Source organism: Numida meleagris, chromosome 11, assembly GCF_002078875.1.
Source record: "Numida meleagris isolate 19003 breed g44 Domestic line chromosome 11, NumMel1.0, whole genome shotgun sequence".
NCBI classification, from domain to species: domain Eukaryota; kingdom Metazoa; phylum Chordata; class Aves; order Galliformes; family Numididae; genus Numida; species Numida meleagris.
The window spans coordinates 15,604,809-15,620,032 of NC_034419.1; the positions used below are offsets into that span (position 1 = coordinate 15,604,809).

General features: G+C 41.9%; 1 protein-coding gene across 1 annotated transcript in view; it reads left to right on the plus strand.

Moving 5' to 3' along the window:
- LOC110404901 overlaps positions 1-15,224 on the plus strand; it is a 30,387-nt gene that overhangs the window by 5,921 nt on the left and 9,242 nt on the right. The window contains exons 4-9 of the mRNA XM_021409675.1: positions 647-879; positions 6,345-6,581; positions 7,712-7,789; positions 8,977-9,193; positions 13,510-13,718; positions 14,238-14,310. Of these exons, the coding sequence (XP_021265350.1) occupies positions 647-879; positions 6,345-6,581; positions 7,712-7,789; positions 8,977-9,193; positions 13,510-13,718; positions 14,238-14,310 (1,047 nt within the window). The remainder of the gene's footprint in view (positions 1-646; positions 880-6,344; positions 6,582-7,711; positions 7,790-8,976; positions 9,194-13,509; positions 13,719-14,237; positions 14,311-15,224) is intronic.

The window sequence follows — 15,224 nt, forward strand, 5'->3', positions numbered from 1 at the left end:
CGGCGCCTGATAGGGTGTTATGTGCTTTAGTGGTGAAGGTGGTCTGTGGCCAAGCACTTCACCTTTTCAAGTAGCAATACTCAGGCTTAGATTCCCATATAAAGCTTATTACACTAAATCTATTCCTAGATTCATTCCTCCCAGATGTTCCCATCTTTTGAGTAATACATCATCGCAGTGAAGTACTCTTATAATGTATTACACTAATACATTGTTCGAAGGACACCACTGATGATAAATTTCTTAAATGATGGTGCTGTCTAGGGATAATGACTCTAAGAGCAAATGCAAGGTAATGTAGTGATTTTTTTTAACCGGGTTCCAGAAAGAATATGGAGACATCTTAAAGCCATTTTCATATGGGGGGAATGTTAAAATATGCAATATTTCAAGCACTATTTAACAAGCACTTGAACAATAGCAGCATTGATGATAAAGGTTCTACATTTCAAACTAGTCCCCCTATTCTGTTGTCTTTTTGCTGCATTTTAGATAAAATTTTGAACGATTCTGTTGTTAAACCCTTATCTAAAAGCGTTTTAAGATGTGATTTTATTTTAATGATCTCTTAAAGGGTACATCTAATTTTCATTGTGAACAAAGAACTCTCTTATAGTTTTATATTTTCATTCTCGTCTTTCCACAGGCCACGTTTTTAGGATGTTTATTCATCTGATCAGAGCCAGGAAGATTTTATTAATTGGCAAGCTTAAAGGTTACAGTATCCTTGCTATCGCAGAAGAATTGCCAGATGATGGCAAAATCTTCGCATGTGCAGAAGTGCCGTATCTTGGAGTGAACAGCCAAGAAGCATTTGATTATTCTTCAGATGGCAAAAAGATAAGCATGCGAGTGGGACCGATAGCGGACACATTGGAGGTAAAGTCAGCTGGAAGGGGAATTTGGGAGCCCTTGTTCAGAGCAGATTAAGGAGGTTTGGGCAGGGTCAGCCTGTCCTATTTCCTGCCCACAAGATTCTGAGTGGTGACCCTAATTCACTCGCTAATATGTGAACGCAACCTTGCACAGGAGTTATTTCTTATTCATGGTAATGCACGGTGGGGCTCTGTCACACGAAAGAGTTTGTTTTCCTCCTTAACTAAAATGCTGCAGATTTTTGATCAGAGGAATCCTTTAAATTTAAGTATGTAGACTTCAGTGGCAGAGTTTTACTTGACTTGGGTGGTCTTTGGATTGGGGTCTCTAATTCCAAACATAACTGCACCCTGCTGGAGCTGCTCCAGTGTTCGCAATAATGGGGAAGTCCTGCAGATGTCTGTAATTCACCCGCAGCCCGTCATTGTTTTCCCCCAGTGATAACACCATGGGGAGTTAGACCTGGGTTTTTCACTTCCAGAGCAATGTGATAAGCTTCAGATGTGCGGACACATTAGATAAATGTGTTTCGTTCTGAGTAGTGATTTTGTCCCAAGAACAAGAGAGTCTTGTGAGTCCCAGCAAACTGGAGGGGTTTCACATTTAACTCCATTTTATGGATCTCCACGACATTGCTGCAGGTCCAGAGCACCAACAGGAGAAGCCAACACCAGGTTCATTAAATACATGGCCTTTCTATCATTATTACAAACCAATTTGATATATATCCATCTTCAATCTGGACATGTCATCGTGGGCCTGATTTTAACTTTATTTCCATTAACAAGTATCATTTTTTTTTTTCGAAAATGAGAGGGCCAGGAGCTCCCTAACCTCTGGCTTTCATGACCTCCAAGTCTGATAAGAAAGAAACAAAGAGCTTTGCCAAGTATATGAATAAACGAAATGTTACAGATCACCTGCAATGTGCAGCATTTAAAATCCCAGCTCCCCGCAGTGAGTGTGAAATTAATTGAATTGCTGTTGCTCTCTAGTGCCCATTCTGTGCAACTGACTTACTGTGACTGAATTGAAATATCTGGAGGCAGGCAGAGTACATGCTGTGTAGAGATTAAAGAAGGGAGCAAAGACATGAAAATTAAATCCTTAACACACAATGTTGCAATTGATTTTATAGCCTCCAATTGCAAAGCACAGGCACATCCTGACCCCAGTTCTGCAGGTTCTCAGGGCTTCCAGCATCTCTTGGAGATGCTCACATTTGGCTGGTGAGATCTCTGCACTGGGATGTCTGGCAGGATTTCCGCACTGGCCTCTGAGCTTGTGTTGCTTGATCTGACAGATACTATGTGATTGACTCGGCCTCTAGGGCTCTGGTCAAAATGACTGCAAATGATGAAGGGACACATTTGGTGGCCTCTCTGGGGCCTTGATGTGCTGGGGTCATTGGGGTCTGGCTGGAGCAGGGCCAGCGTTGTGGGAACGCATGGAAGAAGCTCAGGCTGGGAGAGGTGCTCTGCTTTTTCCCCCCTAGAGAAGACCAGCTGAAGTCGGAGAGACTGGTCTGGAGAAATGGGAAACGCTGCCAAAAAGCATGGAGGGATTCAAGAGATCTGATCCCAGCCGCAAGTAGTGGGGACTAGCATGTGCTCACTCAGAGTGGTTAAAATCTTTTCCCAACAAGCTCTTTAAATCTGAAGTCTGTTGTGCCTTGCCTGAGCAACATGCCTTGCTCCGCGTCAGCTGTTAGCAAGGGGCCTGATCCCGCCCAGAGAGCTCCCTTTAATTCCCAGTAGACATTTGGTGGAACATTGAATGCAGGATTAAGTCTGCGGGGAATGCAAACTACCAGCAAATTATTCCCATCCATGATTTTGATCCTTCCACTTTAAAACTGAAAGCACAACACAGAAAATAGCGCTGTGTTTGCAGCAGATTCTGCTGATTGCAAGGCATTGTGTAAGCATGCCGGGGGTTTCTTTTTTCCTTTCTTCCCTCCTTTTACCAGACAGAATAGGTGAAGAGGTTGAGCTGCAGATCTCATTTCTCCTGTTTTGCTGCTTGTGAAGTCTGCCAACAGAATCCACCTTGACAAAGTCAAGGACTCTGCGTTTAATGTTGAACTGAGTGAATAAATTATGCATGAAATTGTGTCGGAGTCTCTAGTGTGCAGAATTGCTCCTTTTGATATGAAAGGTTAATTCAGAAAGGAGTCCAAAATAGCTGGAAATTGTGGGGATAAGTGGATAGTATTCACTGTTGTGAGCTGTTATTACTAGAAATTGCATTCCCTCTCTAGCTTCCCCAGAGATTTAGCTTTGCCGGTGAATATAAACTGTACTCAATAGAATAGCGTTTAGGAGTAACAAGAGTGTATGTCCACATACAGTAAAATATTCTAATGGTGTTTTAAAGGGACGCTGTACTTTTTCATGTATTCTGTGTACTCTAAGGATGGATTGCTATTGCATTTAGGTCAAGAACACAGCGTAGGGAAGGTAATAAGTTTTGAGTACATCTTTATTACAAATATGCTGACTGTATGATCCATTTCAAAGGAACTGGACAGTCGTTTGTGTCTGATTGAGTTTGTATGTGCCTTATGAGAGCGTGTTGTCTCTGATCTGAGCTGCAATCAGGTTTTCTTTCAGCTCTGGCAGAAGATTCATTCATGTTTTTATTCAGGATGTCCTCTCCCCGATCTTTTGCTGTATCTGTCAACAGTATTGCTGTGCCCTTCTTGTGCTGGCTTTTGGTGTATCTCCTCAGTGCAGTGCTACAAGTCTTTTTTTCTCTTTTAATCCAAAAGGAAGTTAATGACTCACTGTAAGCAAAAGCATTAATTTTAGCCAAGTTTGCTCTGAATTAAGACACTTCTTGTTGCCATCTGTTACCATCTATGATGCCTCTGTAGCAAGGAGCAGGGATTGCACTGTAAACATTCAGGAAATTAGTTTCAGCAGGATATTTTGCAGGCAGATTATTTCCTTCTGGATCTCAGCTTTCCTCACAGTTGGAGATGTTTGGGCTCTGCCTCTCTCCTAACAAAGGACAAAGGGACCTCTGATGTGCTGTGAGGTCCTGGGCAGGAGCAGGCATTGTCTGCTCAGTCCCACAGAGAAGAAAAGGGTGGTCAGTCCCATTTTGAGAGGGATAGCAGTGAGCTCTCCTGCTCTCTTCATCACTGCACTGCTGCTTCTAGCTTGAAGTTCTGCACTTGGACCTGTTGGGAGGTCTCAGTGTGTGCTCCAAGGGAATGATTCAGGCATTCCTGTGTAGGAGTCTAGTTCTGCTTCAGCTGCCCTTAGACATCTGACTTTTCTGTGCACGCTTAGGGTATATGAAACAGGATACACAGAGCTGCACATGGAAGCCGTGTGGTATACCTTAGGCTAGATAAAATGGACCTATTTGCCTACACTCAGGCATCTAAAACCCACCCCCAAGTTGTCACAGTACATTATTAGTGTCTTGTGAAGCTCTGCAAAACACAAAGAATGTAATTAGGGTAGGAGACTGCAAAGGGCTTGACTGGGAGGAAATGAAAGGTGACAAGTGAAATTTGAGGCTGGCTCTTCAAGACTCCAGCTGGCTGAAGAGAAACACCTTCCAGCAGCGCAAGGATAGCACAGGCTTGTGCTGGATGCACACCGAGCACAGGGGCCCTCCTGGGCTGAGAGCTGTGATATTGGAGGGTGGTTTGTCTGCATCAGAAGGCAGATAAGAAGGGGATAAGCTGTCAGCAGGTAGGCGATACAGAAAGGGCTGAAACAAGAAGCTCAACTGATATCCAAGGAGCTGCACAGCTCCATATGGATCTAATGAAGCCAATGCATAAAAGTGAGATTCTTTTTCATTAGGGAGCTATAGCATGGAGCAGTAGTAGCATATGTTTAGAGATGGCCACATCTGCTTCTGAATACCTGCCCCCCACCTCCTCCACCCAGGAAGGTTACAAGTCAGAAAGTAGTGATAAGTCATGGTAATTGCTTGAATTCGGCTTTGGCTCTTCTCTCTGGAGAATGAGACCTCTAATCTTTCTTCCCGACAGACTCCTCCTCGCAGCTTCCATCCTCTGACCCCTCCGGAAGCAGTGACATTGGGCAGACTGGCTGAGTTGTGACTTGATATAAGATGTTCTTCCCCATAGCAAAGAATTCCCTGCTGCCTCCCACTAGTATGGCCCAAGAGGGAAACAGACTTAATTTCTTAACCACTAACAAGTTCACAATGACACCAGTTTGCAAAATAGAATAATTCAGAGCTTCAGTGATCCACTTACTGCTATTTTCTCATCAGAACGGTGTTCTCTCTGCTTTGGAAAGGTTCCTGAAATTTCTGTTTGGGAACCATCAACCTCACTCCTGAAAACAAATTAGTTTTTCAAACATTCCATTGCCATTTGTTCTTGATGCTTTCTCTTGTACATCTCGGAGGATCACTCATCACTCATTGCACACAATGTCTCCAAACACAAAAGGGAAATCTGGACGCAAGAACTGCTGTTAAAAGTTGTGGTAGAAACACTGAGTTCTGGAAAACATAATTGTTTCTCTTTTCACTTGAAATGCCAAGACTTGAAAGCATTTATGCTTGCCTGAGATAGGTGGATGAGCCGTTGTTTCATTGCAACGCACACAGATGCAGTTAAATAGTCCCAGATGGAATCTGAAATATTCCATAGCAGCCTCTTGGGCAGCGAGTGCATTAACTGCCACAGGAGAAGGCTGTAAAGGCTCCCATCTGGTCATCCATCAACACTTTTATACATTATCATCAGCAGCCTGCTTGGAGGGAAGGTGTGCCACATTTCTGAAAATCCAATTAGATGATAGAAGCCAGTTCTCTTTTATCCTCTATTGCTGAGCCACCCAAAGCATTTTTTTTAGATTAAAGAAACATCATTTCCTTCACAGGAGCTGTGCTGCTTTATCTCTATCATGACCTGATCTTTTATGTGCTTTATAATTCTATTATTAATTGGGATTTCAACCATTTGCCTGTTATTGAAGTGGGACTTGCTAGTTTGCAATTCCCAGGATCAGCCTTACGCCTCTTCTTCCCAAAGACTGTTACAATTGCCACTCTTTGGTTTGTTGATAGTTCCTCTTTTGAGAAGAGAGAGCTTATTGCAGCAGCTCAGCTGCCACAGGGTTTGATGTGAGTCTTCTCCCTTATCCTGATGGCTCAATCCCCTTTGACTCAACATGCAGGTGTTTCTGCTGTGATTCTCAACACCACAATCTGGGATGAGCAGTCATCTGTTATATCCTGATTGTCTTTGAGAGGTTCAGAGATCTGGGCACCGGGGCTGCTGAAGGATTTTTTGTGAAGCATGGAAAACTCCCAAGATTTCCAGAAGTAATTTGAGCCAAAAACACCCCCAAAGAACAGAGTTCTTCAGATTTGAGGTTTTTATATAAAAAACATTTAAATGGTAAGTTGAAACTGGCTATTCAAACAGCAGGTAAATAATTAGTGTTTTCTCCATCCTCATTTTTTTCCAGGCATTACATGCTGAGGATGAGCACTTTGATATAGTCTTTATTGATGCTGATCAAAGGAATGCTGTTAACTACTACAGCTTTGTCATGGATAACCACTTGCTGAGAATGGATGGAGTGATCTGTGTAGAGAATACACTCATGAAAGGACAAGTCTACCTGGAGAACGTATCTGAGGAAAAAGTACTTGCTGTCAGAAAATTGAATACCATGATTAATTCAGATCCTCGTGTTGAGCAGGTTGGTGCGATGCAATTGGTTAAGCTGCCTGTGATACTGTATCTATGGATTTTGCAAAGTACTCATCAAAATCTTTCTTTTGTTGGTGCCATTATTCAAGGGACCTAAAATGAACCCAAGTTTTATTATAATTCACCTTTCCTGAGCTTCTGTATTCAGCAAAAGTCTGGCTACATCATCGCCAGTGTTAAAGGCAAGTTAAATTTGAGCACTTAGAAGTGAACAATCAGCTCTACAGTATAACCAAGGAACCACCACTCTGCTTAAAGCCTCAGGAGCCTGGAGGGCATTGTAAGCACAATAGGAGTCAGCAAGGCTTTAAATGCACTTGTCACTGATGTGACCCAGCACAGTAACACCAGCTTACAAGGCTTGCTCTCATGTACCCACCCTTCTAGGAGCCTCCCCTCGCTGTCGCCATGATGCAGGATTTGGGCTTTGTGCCTCATAGGCTCAAGGTCCTCATCTATCTGCAGGGCAGACAGCCTCTAGGGGTGCCTCCTATGATACCCCATTTATTCTATCATCAACTCAACCATCAAATACCAAGAGCAACGACTTTTCTTTGTAGAAGAGGGAAAGGCTTACAGTGGCTTTCCATGCCCTGAATATTACTGTTAGCCATTTAATGAATGTAAACAGCACGTTGTTTCTGTGTTTAATTTTTTAATGGTTTGATCCCAGTGCTGAACCTCCAGCACTGAGTGCATCTTTCACTAAAGTGTGATAAGGGTGTCAGAGGCAGTTGACAAAACGCATTGATATTCACCTATGGGTGCAGGAAAGATGTTTCAGTGAATAGGGATGAACACTGAAGTGTTGCTATTGTGGTGTGCTAAGTTCTGAGAATGATTCTGGAATATATTCATAACGGCATTAGCCAGGCAGTGGAAACCCAGAAATCTCAGCAGCTGACACTGATTTAGGAAATGGAGAGGCAAAATTGCTTTTTTTTTTTTTTCCTGGCATTTGTGGAAGCTGGGTGTTTGGGAGAAGAATGTGAGCAAATATAGATGCCTGACATATTTGGGTTGGAAGGAATTTTCGCTAAAGTATAAGTGCAGGAGAAAATCTACTCTGGCCTAATGAAGGAAGGACTCCCCTTAACTGTTTATGCATTACGTCTGCAGATAATTTTACCTGTGCAAAGTGGGTTGAGCATCATTCGAAGGAGCCCTGTACCGCCAGATGCAGTGATTGAATCAAAGGTGTGTATTTTCTCTTTTGTGAACATTTCTGGGAAAGTTTTGACTTTGCTGAGAGCAGTGATAAGAGCATTTCCAGGGATTGGCTGGTGAGGGCCCAGACTTATACTCTGTTGTACTGTTAGTGCCATGCAGATTTAGACTGTCCTATGGAAAAGATGGTGATTTTATCTTTTCTTTTCCTTTTTTTTGGTAGAAACTCCATTTTATGTAATGGGTATCATCCAGCTATAATGAAATTCCCATCTGGAATTGTAATTGCCCAATTCTGTAAATCCAGACCTAAATGTCTTGATTATTTTGCAGTTTCTGACTGCTCCCAAAGCTACTTCCACTAGTAATTCCTGGCATTTCAAAACCAATATTTTAAACATCTTGTATTTTCCATTGTGATTCCAGCCAGGGGAAAATGATGTATGGCAGCTGATCAGATGACAGCTTGGTTTAAGTTATTGGCTGATATCTTTATTTGCGCACCAGCCTTGTGAAGATATTTTGACTGCACTGCACTTGAGCCAAATCCTGCCTTTGGAAACATGTTCTCAGCCTCCTCCTTCCTGGAGGCAGCTGAATTGGAGGGCAAGATTCGGCCCTGGGAATGAAATAGCTGGAAGACTTAATCAGTCCTCTTCTGTGAGGTCAGACCTGCTCATCTCATTGTTCTTCACAGAGAGTGTGGTGAGGTGCTGGAACAGGCTGCCCAGAGAGGCTGTGGATGCCCCACCTCTGGAAGTGATCAAGACCAGGCTGGATGGGGCCCTGGGCAGCCTGATCTAGTACCAGATCTGGAGGTTGGTGGCACTGCCTGTGGCAGGGGCGTTGGAACCTGATGATCCTTGAGGTCTCTTCCAACCCAAGCCATTCTATGATTCCATGATCCTGTGATCTCCCATGGGAAGCTGGGCCAGGAAGGGCTAGCCCTACCCTCATGCATATGGAGTGGTCAGCCCAAGCCACAGCCCTTCTGCTCCATTACCTTGCACCTTAGTGCTCCTGTTGAAACTAATATCAGTAGGGATAAGGATTCTTTTTGTCTTTAATTAATCATATATTTGCATTAAATAATGGGTCAAGAAGACATGGATCCCTGTGCACATTCTCACCTCATCCTCACAGGCAGAGCCCATCACAGCAGTTCTTCTGCTGAGCTTTGCCTCTGATTGTGCCATGTGTATCTGTCTTCCTTTTAGAAAGAAGTGATGAGGGATGACGTTTTCTGGGGTTATAACAGGCGCCGCATCCTTGACCGGCTGCGTTTGGATGACAAGGTGGCCTATGTCACCGGCAGCGGGCAGGGAATCGGGAGGGCTTTTGCTCACGCGCTGGGGGAAGCTGGTGCTAAAGTGGCTGTGGTGGACCTGGTCCTTGCCAAGGCAGAAGCAGTGGCATGTGAGCTCAACCTCAAAGGTAAGCATGGCACTGCCTTCAAACTGGGGCAGTCATTGTTGAAAACTTCTACCTATAGTTCTTTCAAACATGAATATGAGGTCAGATAAGGAATGGAATATTAGTAGACATAATAACTAAAATCCAAAATAAGAGGTAAAATCCTCTACAAGGCACTTCTATTTTAGCAGTAAAAACACAAAATGTAACATAAAATTGAATTTCCCCCTAGAGTCATGCTAAACTGCAATTGTAAAGGGGAAAAAGAAAACTGGAAATATAATTTTAATGAGAAAAGAAAGGAAGTGTTACTCATTTTATAATTCCACTTGTGAGATTACAACCAAGCCTTCTTCAAAGTTCACTACTTCATTGCCTCTGAAGATGGAATGTTGCCGAGGAAATTTTCATGGTCCCGTTTGGACACAGACAACAGAATTTGTGTCCACTCTGGTTTCGGAAAGGGTTTGATCACAAGTAGATGATCTGCCCATTGAAATCTGGAGTCTCCACTCTGCCTTAAGAAGTGTAAAAGTTTTTTTGCTAAATGGAAAATATTCATGAAAACTGTGTTTGTGCAACTGGAAACTATATTTTCCAGCAAAACAAGCCCTTGCAGATACATTTCTATTACTCATCATTCTGCATCTATCAGCTTTTTCCTATGGAATGGGCAAGGAATGGTTCATTTCTGGTTTTGACACCATCCTGAGCCTTTGCAGAGAATGCTTGAAACAACAGGTCCCATTCTGTACAATGCCAGCTTTAGTAACATAGGACTCTTTACAATGAGGATTGGTGCCGTGGTTAAAGCTTTGATTGCTGGTCTGATCCCTAACAATGACACAGAATAGTGTGTCTCCATTTCCTATTACAAATTCTTAAATCATCTAGTCCCTCTTTCCCTGAAGCTTTTCATTTTCTTATGCTCTGAAGCCATATGGTCTTGGCACACAATAGCTGTGCCCTACAAGTTAACTTGCCTTTTGGATATTTTTTTACAGTGAGATCCTGCATATCAAGCAGAGCTATTCAGAAATAAATGAGTTAGTTGATAGAGCCATGAGACTTTGGATGCCAGTGGTCCATTTGAAAATGAACTTAACTTTTCTCCAGGGCATTTTCAGTAGGAGTTTGATCATCCGTCCTTCAATGGCTGTCCTATCTCTGCTCCTTTGCTGGTGCATTGCAAGCCCAAAGAAGGTGGATGTGGTGGAGGGGTTATGTGATGCAGCTGGAGGGGTCATAAGGCATTGCAAATATTATTGCAGTCTAAAGTAAAGAAAATCTCACTTTTCAGTCTTCACATATCTTTATCTTTCAAGGTCAAATACTCTCTGTCAACTTGACCAGTGCAGCTGGTCAGGGCACATCTATTCCATCTCATGAGAGTTTTTGAGGTTTCAAATTTATTGTCATTCCTTGTTGGAACAAAATCCAAACTGTAATGCTTTTGTGAAAGGGAATTATATCCAAATGCCCATTTATGGAAAGGATCTGGAAAGGTCAGATTTTCAGTCTTTTTCTCCCCAGAGGTAACTAGAGTGTCTAGCCTGGACCTCAGAAGCTTTTCCTTGAAAACTTTTGTTGAAATCAATATGTTTCCATGAAACACTTTGGCTTCAAAGAAGCAATATACTCTGTTGGAAATAAATTTTGACAAAAAGGTTCAGCTAGCTTTACTCTCTCAATATTCACATGTGTAAATTAAAGCAATACTTGTAGTACTAATACATATTTTTCCTGCTATAATAGACACAAAGGAGCTGTGATTTTTTTTTCTTCACTCTTTGTTTGTGGGCCTCTTTCTCAAAGCTGGAAGCACAGTACCCCAAGTCATCCCCATACTGATACTTCAAAACATTTTACTCAACTTTCTTAAATCCACTTTGCTTCTTATACCAAGGAGCCCTTTGCTGTCTTCTGGGATGGTGCCATCATTTCATGGAGGATTTTAAACATCAGAAACTCTGTGATCTCAGTTTTAGCTTTGTTAGGCATCTCGGGTGTATCTCCCTTGGCTACAGGGGTCTTTGTTTTTACATCCTGAGTGAATACCGTTTTCAACTGTTGCTAATGGATCCTGACAGAAGAACCAAAAATGATGAAACATAACCAAAAACTCCTAAGGGTTACCTTCCAATACATACTTCTCTGTCTTCAGGGGGAACGGCTTCCACTACCTTTAGGGAAGAATTAATCTGATGGGATTTTTAAAATGTGCATTTTCACTGTAAACTATGCAAATGCCTTCCCCACAATGTCATTTCTGATCTTCTTGTCTATATGCAATATATTACTTCCATTTAGGCTGAGAGCCAAGAGATGCAGCCCCATGGCAAGGGGTATCCCCTGTGGAAGGGCAGATTGAACACAGTGGGGCTCCTCTTCTGCTCCTTTCATCACAAAACTGCCCCCACCAGCTTCACAAAGACAAACTGAAGACTGAAGAGTTGCTTTGGTTCCATCATACGTGTAGCAGCAGGGTCTTGTGTTTCTTACTTCTGGTTGATACTACAGATTTAAGCTATTTTCCCATTGTTTTTATTTATTTATTTATTTTATCAGATGGTTTGGGGGTAACGGTGGAAAGAAAGAAACTGTTTATTTCCTTCCTGTTTGTTTCCTCTGCTCAGCGTGCAGAGATATCAGCTGATTAAGGTCAAGTGTGGGACTGCTTTAAGTGAGCGTGCCTTCACTACTTCTTCTCTAGACACTCGTGGCACCTTTTGTCTTATTTTTATGAACTACCGTATACGATGAAGCTGTAAATGGGGTGAGAGTTGGAGGGCAGGTGAAGAGCCTCATTCTGTTACCATTAGTTACACGCTTACACCCATTTTGTCTGTAAATTGAATAAGAAAGTTCGCGGCAGTTTCCTGTACGTCTTAATAACAATTAGGGGGAATAAGGGAGGCTGTCCAGATATTCTTATTCTCCCGGCATGTTTATCATAAAAACTGTGATAAAATAAGAGGGCTTATTTTGTGGCAGAATAAGCACTCATTTTTGTGCGTGTCTCCCTCTATGGGGAGTTTATCACTGGGATTTTATTGCTTTGACTCCATCTTAAGCCTTTATTTGGGAGAGCCTTCTTTTCCGCTCAGAAATGTTTGAGGGTTTTTTGAGGAGGGATCTCAATTCCCTACATGTGCCAGATGATGGTGCAGCAGTGTCCATAGTCCTTTGGAGACTGGTTTCTGAGCATTCTCATGAGGTCTGAAGCATCATCTGGGTGTTTAGATACATCTTGGATGCTGAAGTATGCATATGGTATTGATTAAATGGTCTCAGATGTCCTTGAACACTGGATATGGTACCAATCAAATGGTCTCAAACATCCATGAACAATTAGCTCTGCAAACAATGAGCCAGTGCTTCCTGTCTCAAATAGGAATCTCCCATTCCTCTTACTTTCTGGTAAAAGCTGCTTATAACACACAGTCTTTCCCCACTCCAGTGGTTTGTAATAACCTTGTTATAGTGGCTTAATAATGAGGATATTTAAATCTGATTTTGATATTAAATTAAATGAAGCTAATTACAAATCAGCACTGGAGCAGTAGTCAACAACATCTGGATTGTTTTTCTAGGAAAGGAAAGCACAACTTTTACATAATTTCAGATCCAGCAAATCTCCCTTTAGAACGCTTGTGTTACTCACTCTCTCAGTGTGATTTGTAGCAAATAAGGCTTGGCACTGTGACCACCACGCCTGTGAGCCTGCAGGTATTTCCAGTTAGCTCCCACCTAAAACTGAGTTAGTTTTGTCTGAAGCTCCATGCTGACCTCACGCTGCAGTTCAACCAGAGAACACTTTTTTTGGATAAATTGGCTGACTTTCTATAGCATCTGGCGATCTGTCATAATATATATGTATATATTTGTGTTTGAGGAAATGAAGGAACACACTGCTTTGTCTTGCTCTGGAGTTGCTACCAGCAATGCCCTTTCTGGTCCCCAGCACCCTGGAACTGATGGGAGTTGCTCTCCCACTGGGAAGGTGCAGTTGAAGGTTTGGACAGAAGATGGTGCAGTGTTCACAGCTTCGTCCTGCTGGAACGCCGAGATCCGCTTTCACGCTCAGTTTTATGCTAGCTACCAGCATTCAAACATAGCCCCAGTTAGCAACTTAAATTCCATTGCAATAACAAATGCACAACTGACTATGGTTTGTGGAGCAGCGGATTAAGGTGGTGAATATATATGTAGTACACACATACATATAAAATACAGCTATATAGTGCATATAGATGAATTAATAAATAATCATAAAACAGTTCTTTTTTTTCTCTCTGAATTCCCATACTAACTTAATCACCCCTGTTCTAATTCAGGGATTAAAAGCATTGCCCTTGCAGCAGATGTGAGCAAACCCGAGGATGTGCAAAGGATGGTTGATGCCATTGTAGCTCGATGGGGCACGATTGACATTGCATGCAACAATGCTGGAATCAATATGAACTCTGCAAGCGAAGATACTTCACTGGAAGAATGGGACAAAACTTTTAATGTCAATTTACGAGGGCTATTTCTGTGTTGCCAAGTAAGTGTGAAATGCTGTACAGGTTTGTTATGCAAATGGGCAGCAATGTTCCTAGTATTTAATTTACCAAGATTTAGCATCGCTTTATTCTTAATATCATCACACTGGGGTTAATTTCATGGGGTTAATGAAAGATTGGCTCTATATCAACTTACAGAATTTGGTCAATATTTTCAAAGCAGCTGGTCATTACTGGCTGTCCAAGCTCAGGTGCTTAAAAAGATGACCTGATTTTGGGAGGGCGATTTTTTGGCACTTCCTGAAGAGTAGAAAGCTTGGGGGGGCCATTGCCAGCATCAGTGATTTAAAAAAATATATTGGCAAAAGCAAATAAGGTCCAATATGGCAATGGAATTTTTCCTGCATCAGCCATTTTTATACCAAGTTTTTATATCAAGTGCTTAAAAAAATGTGTGAGCACATAAACTCTTCTGAAAAGTGAAGACTAATTTATTATCATGTCATTATTAGCACAATCACAAAAAGGGTCACTGGTCTTTCCTTTAATTTCTGTCACAGGCTGCAGGCCGCATTATGCTGAATCAAGGATATGGGAAGATAATTAACACAGCATCTATGGCAAGTTTAATAGGTGAGTGATGAGAGCTAACAGTTGTGCTTCAGAATCCATATTTTAATTACTACCGATGCTATTTGAATCAATTAAACCTGTATTGGGAAGGAGTAAATCACTGACATTTTGTATTAGAGGAAATGTACTACAAAATTTTTATTGATATCATTTTTCAACATTTATCTGTCCTCTATGTTTTAGAGCACTTATTGCTTTTTATAGAAGAGGCGGAGTCACCTCTGAGCCCAACGCAGTGATAGCATGGGAGAGATGCTGGTGCACTCCCCAGTAATTTGGGGAAAATGCATTTTAGTGCAGAAACTGGTGCCCTGGTGGTGTTTACAAGACACCCGAAAGCTATTGTGCCACTCTTTGCCACGGTACCGCGGTTATATTTCATTGTCGTTGCCAACAGGTGTCTCCACCGATGCTGCTGAATCAGCAGCGTCGTCAAAAGCACCAATAAACCATTGTAACATATGGAATGAAATCCCTACTGCTGAGCTAATCTGGAAGGCAGTTACATGCTGGTGAACTGAGGCCCATGTAACAAAAATTGATCAATTACACAAATTAAGCATAGCCCTTTAGGAATTTATTTTATTGGTCTGGACATCTGTTGCAGTATTGTCCAAATCCAAAAATCAAATGGTGCCTTGGGTTGCCAAGTTAGGCAAGAAAATCTAGTAGCTATAAAAGTACAACTGAAAACCCCTGTATTAATATCATGTCCATCTGCTGAACGTTACATAAATATGCAGTCTTTTTATTTTCCTTGGGAATAACATTTATTTTTACAGTGCCCAGTATGACTTTCTGTGACATTCTGTTCAGTTTATTGCGTAGTAACTTTAAATGTTTCTTCAAAAGTGCATTTATAATGTTGTTGTTAATTTTTGTCGAGTGTCTTTACCAGCTGTTTTACTTATGCT